Source organism: Narcine bancroftii, chromosome 10, assembly GCF_036971445.1.
Source record: "Narcine bancroftii isolate sNarBan1 chromosome 10, sNarBan1.hap1, whole genome shotgun sequence".
Classification (NCBI taxonomy): Eukaryota; Metazoa; Chordata; class Chondrichthyes; order Torpediniformes; family Narcinidae; genus Narcine; species Narcine bancroftii.
The window spans coordinates 79,598,206-79,610,344 of record NC_091478.1 but is presented as its reverse complement, the minus strand read 5'-3'; the positions used below and the strand labels follow the sequence as shown (position 1 = coordinate 79,610,344).

At 38.1% G+C, this 12,139-nt stretch overlaps 1 protein-coding gene across 5 annotated transcripts in view; it reads left to right on the top strand.

Moving 5' to 3' along the window:
* Positions 1 to 12,139, top strand: part of slc12a4 (solute carrier family 12 member 4) — an 86,020-nt gene that overhangs the window by 9,249 nt on the left and 64,632 nt on the right. Inside the window, exon 2 of one of the 5 annotated variants that reach the window (XM_069901558.1) lies at positions 7,618 to 7,793. The exons of 3 other annotated variants lie outside the window; for them this stretch is intronic. In XM_069901558.1, the coding sequence (XP_069757659.1) occupies positions 7,721 to 7,793 (73 nt within the window). In that variant the 5' untranslated portion in view covers positions 7,618 to 7,720. Of the gene's footprint in view, positions 1 to 7,617; positions 7,794 to 9,510; positions 9,720 to 12,139 lie in introns of those variants that run through there. One more of the 5 variants, XM_069901557.1, reaches the window with a different exon arrangement.

The window sequence follows — 12,139 nt, the reverse complement described above, 5'->3', positions numbered from 1 at the left end:
CCTCTGGGGAATACTGAAGCAAAGTATTAATTAAGGACTTGTGTCACCCCCTCCGACTCCATGCACATGATTCCAATATCACCCCTGATTGGTCCTATCCTCAGATGATTCATCCTCTTGTTCTTCATATACTTGTCAAATGCCTTGCAGTTTTCCTAATCTTCCCAGCTGAGATCTTCTCATGGCCCCTTCCTGCTCTCTTAAACCCGAAGCTCTTTTATGGCAATCTTATAATTCATTAGAGCTCTCTCAGTTCCTATTTTTCTTCAACCTCTTCCCAGCTTTGCTTAACTAGATTTCTACATCCCTTGCATACCATGGTTCTTTTAACTTGCCAACCTATCCTTGCCTCAATGGAACATATGCAGAGTGCCATCCAAATGTCCCCTGAAAATTTGCCACATTTCTCCCAAGTTCCTTCTTAATGGCCTTATATTTTCCCTTACTCCAATTAAATGTTGCCAAATTGTCTACTCCATTACTATGGTAGATGTGATCATTTTATCTGAAATGTTTGCCCACTGAGAGACCTGACATCCAACCTGGTTAATTTACCTATACAAGGACAGGTGTAGCATCTCCTTCAGTTGAACTTTCTACACATTGTGTCATGAAACCTTCCTGAGCACACCAAACAAATTTCACTCCCTTGAAACCCTTCACTCTGACATGATGCAAATCAACATTAGGAAAGTTAAACAACAACCTTATTTTTGCATCTTTCTAGAATCTGCTCCTCGGTATTTCTGTAACTATTGAAGGGTTCTATAATATACACAGTAGGGTTACTTCCACCCACACTGACTTGGTAGACAATCCCTCCACTACTTTCCTCTTTTCTGCAGCCATGCTAGTATATCTGATCAGCAATGCCAATCCTCCATCAGGAATAAACTGTGGTTTTATTCTAAATCTTTTATTTTGTGCAGCTGTGCGATGGTGGTACTATTCCCACTTATGGATGATGTGTATATTTGATTTAAGATTTAACTCTTGCATTTGTATGAACTCAGTACACAAATAAATGCATTGTGATTTGATCACTTTAATACTTTGAATTATCCATTTTCCAATAACTAATTTCATGAAAGAATTGCCTTTTCCACTGGAGTAACGGTTACCAATTTTAAGTAACTTTAAGTAAGTGTGCAGTTCTGGTCGCCTAATTCTTCTTCTTTGGCTTGGCTTCGTGGACGAAGATTTATGGAGGGGGTAAAAGTCCACGTCAGCTGCAGGCTCGTTTGTGGCTGACAAGTCCGATGCGGGATAGGCAGACATGGTTGCAGCGGCTGCAGGGGAAAATTGGTTGGTTGGGGTTGGGTGTTGGGTTTTTCCTCCTTTGCCTTTTGTCAGTGAGGTGGGCTCTGCGGTCTTCTTCAAAGGAGGTTTCTGCCCGCCAAACTGTGAGGCGCCAAGATGCACGGTTTGAGGCGATATCAGCCGACTGGCGGTGGTCAATGTGGCAGGGACCAAGTGATTTCTTTAGGCAGTCCTTGTACCTTTTCTTTGGTGCACCTCTGTCACGGTGGCCAGTGGAGAGCTCGCCATATAACACGATCTTGGGAAGGCGATGGTCCTCCATTCTGGAGACGTGACCCACCCAGCGCAGCTGGATCTTCAGCAGCGTGGACTCGATGCCTAATTATAGGAAGGATATAAACAGAGTGGAGAGAGTGCAGAGAAGGTTTACCAGAATGTTACCTGGGTTTAAGCATCTAGAGTATAGGGAGAGATTGGACAGATTAGGTCTTTATTCTTTGGAGCGTAGAAGGTTGAGAGGGGATTTGATTGAGGTATTTAAGATTATGAAAGGGATAGACAGAGTGGATGTGGATAGACTATTTCCGTTAAGAGGAGGAAAGATTAAAACAAGAGGACATGAGTTAAGAATTAAGGGGCAGAGGTTTAGAGGTAACATGAGGGGGAACTTCTTTACTCAGAGAGTGGTAGCCGTGTGGAATGATCTTCCAGGAGAAATAGTGGCGGCGGAGTCAATTGTATTATTTAAGAAAAGGTTGGGCAGGTATATGGATGAGAAGAAGATGGAGGGTTATGGGCATTGTGCAGGGAGGTGGGACTAGAAAGGGGTGTTTGGTTCGGTGCGGACTAGAAGGGCCTAATGGCCTGTTTCCGTGCTGTAATTGTTATGTTATATTATGTTAAATAGTTTTCATTACAATTTTTATTAGCTTAAAGTTTAAAAGGAGCCATTTCTGCAGAATTGTTGACTGAAAGATAAAGTTATCAAGTTCAAAGAATAAACAGCAGAGGGCCATAGCTAATTGTACAGAGGGAAAAAAAACAAAAGCAGGTAGTTTTACTGCTACCAGTATTCACCATAATTGAAAAGAATACTTGTTAATTCTAGTGAATGAGAATTTCAATGATGTAATCAGACTTAATTACAGTAAAACAACTTCCTGGCGCTGAAATTAATGCTTTCAAATATGATATTTGGTGTCTAGATGCTCAAATCTTGTTAGATATTTTAGAATTTTTATTAGGAATATCAGTCTATTTAAATTTACTTTCTACCTCTTGTTTTCATCTATTTTTTCCTACTCTTTATATCACATTGGTATACCAAATTAAAGCACATGAGATTGTGGGCAGTGTATTGGCATTGATTGAGAATTGGATGACATTCAGGAAACAATAAAACTCCAATCAAATAGGTTTGAGACTTTGATGGTACCAGAGTAGCAAATTTTCTGGTCTATTGGCGATTATTTATTTCAATTCCCCAACATATTTTATAATTTTTAAATGTTAGTGTTCTAATAAATTTACCACTGAATCAGGTAAGTTTACAGGGAATTGGGGGGGGTTGGGGGGGGGGATGTCTAGCATGTTGGAAGGGTGCACTGCTAACATTACCTGGTCAGCAAGATACTAAATGATTAGGATTTCTGATTGGTCACATAGCAAATTACACTGGACAACATTTTTTTTTCCCCAAAAGGTTTGCTTCTTGAATTGGGCATTACAAGAGGGATCTTCAAGCTCAATGCAAAGATAATTTTAGATTTGCTGTATCATGTATGAAGTTGGAGAAACATCAACTTTTATTGAACTTAGCATTTTTAATTGCATAATGATGTTGACACTTTGAGTTAGTTCAACTGACCAAAAAATGTTTTGCCACTGATTTTCATTTGTACTCAGCATCTGATGCCTCTTGTGTAAGTGTCCAACAATAGTGAGCTAGCATTGATGGATAGCTGTTGCCCTGATACCACTTTTTTAGTCTCTCATTCACTCACTCACTCACTCACCTCATCATCCCCCATCTCCCCCCATGAGACCATTTCGCCTCAGAAACCTTCAGTTATCCAAAATATTTTCAGAGCTAAACTGATGTCACAGGTTGAAAAAGTTTTGGAATTTTGGAAAAATCTCAGTAAAATTTTGATTTTTTTTGGTGTTAGGTTTATCTTATTTTGTTCAGATTTTTTTTGGTGAAAATTAAACATTATTTCATACTTAAAAAGCCTTCCCTTGTTGTTTATTGTTGTTGAAACACTGTTACATGAGATTTGCTGTTGCTACTGGGCAGTTTTGTTTTTAAAAATGACCAGTTATCAGGCCTGGCCCTGACCATTTTGGAGAATTGGAGTTATACTATACTTGCTAAAATTTGAAAGGTGATTAAGAAACATTGCCAAAGTGATTTTGATAAGTGATGTCAGGGGGCAAATATCTGGCAGATGCTGTTTAATGCCTTAAGAATGAGGTGATTGATTTTCTTTCTAAAAACAGATGGAGTGTTGATAAATTGGGAAAAGGGAAAGCTACTGAAAGCAAGTGCTGATGTAGAGCAAGTAGTGAATTTATCATATGGTGCTGGCTTCATGTATGTGGGAGTGTCATGTATGTTGCTATCAATAGAGCTGATGTGGATTTCTATGTCAAGTGATAGGGGAAGCACTTTACATTTGGGTATTCCAGGTCCAGAGTGCAGGAGCTCACCAGGATGGCTATACCTGAGTGCCACAAGGTATTAAGAAGTATTCTGTCTTTTACCTTGCCTGTGGATGCCATGTGGTCTATCCAGTGAAGTGAAAAGCACTCTGGCTGTGCACCGCAGACAGAAGTGGAAGGCGTGAGCCCTGTCTCTGTGAAGCAGAGTACATAATAGTCCTTCAGCTCTCTTTGAAGTCTTGCTTTGTTCATCCAGTACGTTTTCAATGGCTTGGATGTTTACCAGGAGTATGTGTTGAAACTGCACTGTTTGAATCTTACCTATAGTCCAGCATGCCTGCCTCATTTTGTGAAAGGAAGGATACTTTGAGATTGCCCCCTCACCTTAAATCTATGCCCTCCAGTTTTAGATTCAATTGCCCTGAGATTATTTGTGTAGGGTGAGCTTGAAGGGATCATGGGAGGAAATGAAAGAATCTTAATGTTTTGAGTTTGGGTTTAAATAGGGATATTTGGATAATGGTGTGCCTGATCGACTACAGAAGTGGTTGTCTTGTATGCCAAGTATAAAATTCAAACTTTAATAGTCGCAAAACTCCTACGGTCCTACCACTAAATATTTTTCTACTAAAACTTGCGTTGGTGAGGCTGGATTAAAAGCAATACAATAAAAAAATTATTATAAATCCGTCTAACATTTTTAAGTAAACAGAGCAGCAAACAAAGCTAACAGTCGCCATTTGTAATAGCTGGCAGGGTTTCTTGGAAAACCAAGTTTTCACTCCTTCATAAACAGCAGCACTCTCTCTGGGTGAACATTAATCTCCAGCTACTGTAAACCTTATCATTGCTCCAACTGAGAAACAAAAGTAATATGAAGCTACTAAATCAGTAAAATAATTTCAAGTAATTGGTAAAATTATTCTCGACACCATGATTGTTGCTGTAAAAGAACTGATGCCAAAGTGGTGCCACTCGTGTTTACGTTTCACCAATTGGGAACATTTGATGCATACTATGGTGAGTAATTGACAGTATTTTGCTATCACTTGAAATGAATTGTCTAAATTTTAAATAACCAAGTTTGTGTTGCTTAGTAGTGTGTTTAACAGCATCACTCCACTGGTCAGTTGGATAGATGGTAAAGAGCTATTGGCGCTGTAAGCTCTCAGTGCTAAGTGCCAGACTTGAGTAGTTTTATGTAGCGAGTATATTGCCAAACCTTCATTTTAAGTGGAAATTTCTTTGGGTCCTCTTGTACATTTAGTCACCTTATACACTGACATATACGGTATCTGTGTCAGCCAGACTAATGCTGGAATAGTGAACAGTTTTAGCAACATACAATGATGGGCCTGTCCCATTGCCATGCATTGTCTTAGTCTGCTGGACTTTGGCACACCACCTATCCTTCGTGAAAAAGTTTTTCCAGGCCAATGCCTTTGACCACAAGGCCATCAGGCAGTGGTCAGCATGGAACATCCTGCAAACACTGAGACAAAAACTTTGATGGGCACGGTCAAGTGGTCCCTGGAAAAGTCCATCAAGGACATCTGGTGGAATGCCTCATCACCTCTACTGTGGTAAAGTGGAGACGGTTCCTGCCTCCCCCTCCCCCACACCTTTTTTGAAGAGTACAGATTCACTAAGAGTGCATTGAGAAGAATGCAGGGGTCCTTGTCATTGTTCAACCCCAGCAGCAGTATGACAGAGGACTCTGATCTATGGGCTGTTCCTGGGGACACACATAGAGTCAGACATCCAGAACTGCTGAAAGACCATCAAAGACTGATGAAAGATTCACTTTGGTCTGTCAGAAACCTGTGGGTCTTTCTGCACCCAGAGATGTCAGTGCAGGAATGTTGTCGACTGGCATATTCCAGGCTTTAGGAGTACATGCTCAGGGATGTACTGATTTTGGCACAGGCAACGTGCGGGCACTTTGGAGAAGGACCACATTCTAGCGTCCTTCCATTACTGGGGATTAAGACGCAGAGCTGAGACAAAATGGAAGCCCCTCAAATGGGGTGGTGGGGTGAAAAGTAACAATAACATGCCACAGTGGTGGCAATGGTGTAAATAGAAATTAATGCAACAATATACAGTGATGGAAATGTATGCATAGAAAACTAAGGGTGGAAAGGACTTTGAAAAGTTTTCATTTGGTAAATAACACTGACCACTTTTATGTGTATTTTATGGATTTTGAGCTGCTGATCACGAAAATCACCTTATAAATTTCCTATCATATTGTTTACTCGTACATTGTCCACAAAGCAAGCTGTTTTGGTCAGTCCAAGCATGCCTGGACATGCACTCAGTACAGGTGCTATGCAAATGTTGTCTTAGGCCTGGATGTTCTTAGTCAGCATAGATCCAGAGAGTCTAAATAAAAAGCAGCTCACATTTACAGATGCTGTTCATTATATTGATTTAGATTGAACGCATGTTGAGGAACATGTTCTTTAGTTAATAGCATAGCATTTATTGTCTTCAGGAAGATTCAATACAGTAGAAATGTCATGTCAATGTTGCAGCAGTTGCAATACATTCTGTTATATTTGTGGCGAGTATTCACCTAATGCTAAATTCAGTAAAAGTTAATTTAATGTTTTTCTAATTTTCTATGTGAATCTGATTTATTTTTGTGTTCACCTTGAAGTTGTCTATCATAATCAACATTTTTTTGGGGAAGCAAACCTTTTGGGGGGAAAAACATTTGACTAGTGTAATTTATTGTGAATAAAGTATTTATTTGATTAGGAAAAATTAGCACAAATAATTTGAACAGAAAAAGGTGAAGGCAGGTTTGCAAATAAGATGCTTATCGGCTTTGTTACTCAAACTAATGTGTCATTTAGGAAAGTTTGCCCATGATTGTAAACCTTTAAAGTTGAGTTTTTCACGTAGACAGTAGCTTGAAAGCTATGGTAATTAGTCGTAAGGTTTAGCTTATGATGCATCAACATTTGTTTTCCTTTCTTTGAAAAATTCCAGTTTTGATTGTTTCTGAATTTGAAGCCAGTACACTGTTGTAAAAGTTTGAAATATTCCAGTTTGTGTCTTTTTCATCGGCAAGCTGAAACTGGTTTGCATCCCTTCGGTACTCAGTGATGTATCAATGCCTTACAACATTCCATTCTTGTACATGAGTAGTTGATGAACATACTTTTCAATGCAAGTTCTGGCCTGAATCTTTCGAGGGATGTTACGGAAGGTATTGTGACAATACACGTTGGGTTTAATTTGGGGCTGACCAAACCACAGGTCACAAGCTAAATGTGGCTTTTTGAAATGTAATGTGTGGCTCTTGATATTTATATAAAATTCTTGCCACAAAATGTGCATGTAAGAGTAAAGAAGTTTAAGTAATAATTTTTCATGTCTTGCGGCTCTCAAACATCTGCAGTTTATCGTATGTGGTTCTTGCATTGAGCAAGATTGGCCATCCCTAACCTAACTTATTCCATGGTGTACACTGTCATATAAAAATAAAAATAACAACTGAATTTTAAAGATTATTTTAAGGACAAGAAATTAAGATTAAACAATTCCTTCAATCAAAAATATTTTCCAACTATTCTCCATTCATTATAAAAGAATGATTACTTGCTGAACAGAAGTTAGTCCGGAAAATTATTAATTTTAATTCATCTCTGACATTTCCCTTTCTGGATTTCTACATGTGCATCTCAGCCACAAACATCCATGCTACTCTGCTGACTCTCACAGTTATCCTGATGACATCTTTGCACCCAGCTGCTTTCTAACAACTTCCTTCGGCCCAGCCGCTGTCCAGATGCTGAACACCATTCATAATTGGAAACCTGCAAAATCAAGGATAAGAGCTTCAAAAGTGAAGAATTGCTCAGGTAAAATTCAGTGTAGATTGGTAAGCACAGGAATGGTGGGTAAATGAGAATGGTTGTCAATAAGGTCACAAAAATCTGAATTTTGTATGCCTTCAAGTTCACAGAGTGGAATGAGAATAGGTATTCGAGGAGTGTATTGGAAGAATCCCATTTAGAGCTAGTAAAATATGAGGTTTGGAGGAAGCTGCGGTAGGATTGAAGTTGAATGGTGGAATAGGATACCACTAAGTTTAATTTATAATGGAACAATTAGTAGGGGTCGAGAGAAAGTATTGAACTGGGAGTAATATAGTTGTCCCAGACCTAATATCCATTGTTGGGAGTTGGTCCAGAAGTTTTTGGCACATTGTCCAACAGCAAAAAGACTTAGCAGAGACTGAAACCTACCTGCTGAGCACAGAAACTTTTTTTTGAGATTTAGACTGCCAAATAGCTCTGCTAATTTAATGGAGCATTTAGTCAATTATTAGATTGCTGATAACAATGCAAAACACCTTTGTTGGACTTTGTGCAGACTTGCTTTGTATGGCTGTAATTTATTATCGTATAGGCAGACTGGTAGTATTCTACTGCAGAATATTTGGTTACTTTATTGCTTACTGCATTTTCCAAATTTACAGCTTCAGCTTTCAGAGTAATGACCACCCCATCTTTGTACAAATCCAGTAGCTCATGAGGAATGGTGCAGGTTTTTAGATCTAATAATGTTAAAGGGTTAGTTGATATAGTAATTAAGAACAATAAACAGAGGTTGAAAGTAATTTGGTTCAATTCAAAACTAGGGTCTTAAATCTAAACAAAAGAAATTAAAGTTAGGAGTATATTTTATCCTGGGGAAACTACATAAAAGTATGACAGTACATGAACAAGAGCCAACATTTAAAGAATCAACATGTAGTTTACAACAAATATGTATTCCAGCAGAAATAATCCAGCCTTGCTCGAAAAATCTATGGGGGTCGTAGGTTAAATTTAAATGAAATTAAAGATAGTACTAGATAAAATGAAAAGGTTCGGAAAGTGACCAAAATCGTATTAATCTTGAATATTCTGAAAATTTCAGATTTCAACAAAGGAGGTAATAAGGTAAGGAAAAATGCAATGAGAGAATTTGTTGAAAAGTTGACTGTAAATGCATATGGAAGTACATCAAGCAAAAATTATTGTGGGTCCCTTGAATATTGAGACAGGAGAAAATTTTGCATCCGTTTTTGCAAAAGATATGAAAAGTCTTATCCCAGAAATAGAAAAGGTCCACAGACCTTGAGCAAAGGAGGAAGTGAAATGAATCACTATGAGGGAGGAAAAAACTGGAGAAACTGATGGGTTCGGGTTAAGTTTTGAATTACAATTTCTATTCTTCAGGGAAGCTGTTGCTCACATTAAAATTAGTCAATGAGGTATTAAAGAAAATAATTACAGTAAGCAAAACAAAATTGTATATGCAAGTTATCCTACTTAAACTAATTTGCTATTTATTTTCATTCACAGTTTATGCAATAATTGATCCATTCAGTGTTTTAAAAGAAGACTTCCGTATTTTTTGTTTTTCTATTCTATAATCTTTCTAGGAGTTGGCATGGGGGTGGGGTGGGGGGGGTCAAAGATGAGCGTACTCTCACGACAACTTTGAGCAGTTTACTGAGATTTGCAGCTCTGGTTTTGGGTGGAGTTCCAGACTACAGTTATTTCCTCCCAGAGGAAGTGACCACACAGTTTTGGAATGCATTCTTAGCAAAGGATTCTTTGCTGTTCAACTCGGGTGAAAAGGATAGACAGACTGACTAAAAATGCATCAGTTTACTGTGGTGCCGGTAGAAGAACAGCACACTTCAGATTATGATAGCTTGGAAGGATTGACCTGGGTTGATTACAGGGAGGGCAGGTATTGTTCACGAGATCCAAACGATACAGTGAGCTCCGATGGTAAGTTGTGAGAACTTTCTGAAAGTTTCTTGTCAGCTGCTGCATCTCTTCTTTTTAAACATCGTTTTGATGTAATATGAGTTTGAGATCTAAAGTACCGAGTTACGATTTAGTCTCTCAACGAGCAATTTATATCTATGATTTTGGAAGTAGATTTTACTGCATTCAAGTCTGCTTGAATGGAGTAGGTACAAGGGTGAGGTCAGGACGGACTTTCTAATGGAAGTGGGATGTGGAACAACAATTTGAGATGGAATCTTGTGTTAAAGTCAGTTGACTGGAAAAAAATATTTATTTGGACTATTGCATTAAGGAAGCTGTTATTTTATACATAGATCTTTACTCTGTATTTATATAGAGTGAATAAACAAAAAAGGTCAATGAGTATACCCTATTTAATAGAAAGCAGTGACTGATTTGATTTTCTTATTTTAAAGGTTTAAAAACAGAGTCATTTTGGGGGCCCTTGATTAATGGAATCACAGAATCACTCGTTATATCATATTGAATTCATACTGGCTCTATTCAGAACAATCCAGCTGCTCAACTCTCAGCTGTCCCCATAACTCTCAAGTTATTTCCTTTCAGTGATTTATCCAGCTTCCTTTTGAATGCTACCTTTATGTCTAGGCCTGGCTATAGATTCCAGATACTAACCATTCCCTTTTTTTTAATTAAAAAAAAAATACTTGTTACATTTGGTTCTTTTGTCAGTCTCCAGAGTGTTGTGTTTCCTTTTCCTTTTTGACCTCTCCAACTTCGATCTCCTCACCTCCTCACGTCCAGATCCTCCAGTCTCTTCTCGCAGTTCCTCAGCCCGAGAAAGATTCTTGTAAACCTCTTCTGTACCAAAGCCTTCACATCTTTCCTTTAGTGTTGCAGAGAGAACTGTTCAATCAGTTGGCTGACCACTATCTTGTAAAAGTTGATCGTAACTTATTTGCTCTCGTATGCGATGACTGTATAAAGTCCAAGGCCCTGCATGTTTTTTGACCACTTTTGCAGCCTGCCTGTCACTTTCAGTAAATTGTGCACTTGCACCCCAGGATTTTTGTTCTCATTTATTCCTTTTAGAATTTTACCTTTTTGTTTTTGTTACCTTTTTTCATTCTTCCCAACAGCAAAGGAATGCTTCACTTTTTTTCAGCATTAAATTGCAACTGCCATCTACCATCCAAGTCTCTTCTGGTATTCCAGTTCACGGTGCCTCAACATTTTGTCACCTTCAAATTTGGACTTTGCGCCTTCTGCACCTGTCCAATTTAGTTAATATAACATTAGGAAAACAAATGGTCCTTATACTGACTTCTAGGGAACTTCACCATGCAATGCTCTTCAATTCCAAAACCAATCTTCCATCAAAACCGTGACTTCTTTTACATAGCTAGTTTGCTAACTGTGCAGCTACCAACTCCTTGGCCTTCAATCTTGACGAAGGGTCAATTATGTACTACATTACTAAATATTCTTTGGAAGTCCACATCTGCCACACCATCCACATTTTCCTTATTGTTCTTCACTGTTACTTCATTAAAAAGCTCTGGCAAATTAGTTATACAGGCTCTGCCTTCAAATCCATGCAGGCTTTTCTCTGGTTAATCGACACTTGTCAGAGTGATTTGCTATTTCTGTCATTAACAGTAGTATTTCAACTTTTCTTCACCACTGAGGTTGAACTGCCTGGCCTTGGGTTACTGTGTTGATCTGTGAACATTATTTTCAAAGAAGGGTTTAATACCTGCAATTTTCCAGTCCTCAACCCTAACTCTCCTTGGAAAACCAATTGAAGTGCAGAAAATAACAACAGATTGCAATGAATTCTAAAACTTTAACTGTGTTAATTTTGTACCTACAATTACAGATGTGAAGTTAAGTACTAGCTTTCTTGCTAGTAAAAAAAAAATCAGAAAATGCCATTGTATTTTATTTAAAATTAGTGTGATGTAGTTTTGTGCTCTAATTGCACAGTTAGTTGCTACTTTATCAATAGTTGGTTACCTGAAAAGTACAATAATTTTGGTGAATTCAGTTTTACCCCCTTGCCCTTCTGTAGCATGAACTTTGCTGAAATATTTTTCTTGCATTGTTGAAGTTTGGGGTTATGTCTTTGATCCCAATGCATTAGAAGTTAAAATGCTTATTTAATTATGGAATTTCACAACTTAAATTCCAAGCTCAATGTGAGTTAATAATTATGTGCACCAGAATTCTTGCTGCAGCCAAGTGGATGTGTAAAATACACCAACGACATTAATAAAAATTTACATTACCACAGATGCAATCCATTTTTATCTGCAGTAAATTTTGCTATCAGAACTGGACACTGAAGCTCGGCAAGTCTTTTTTATTCTAAGTTATCCAAATATAATCCAAGATATGACGGACAAGAGAAATTACATAAACTTTGAATCATAAATTAT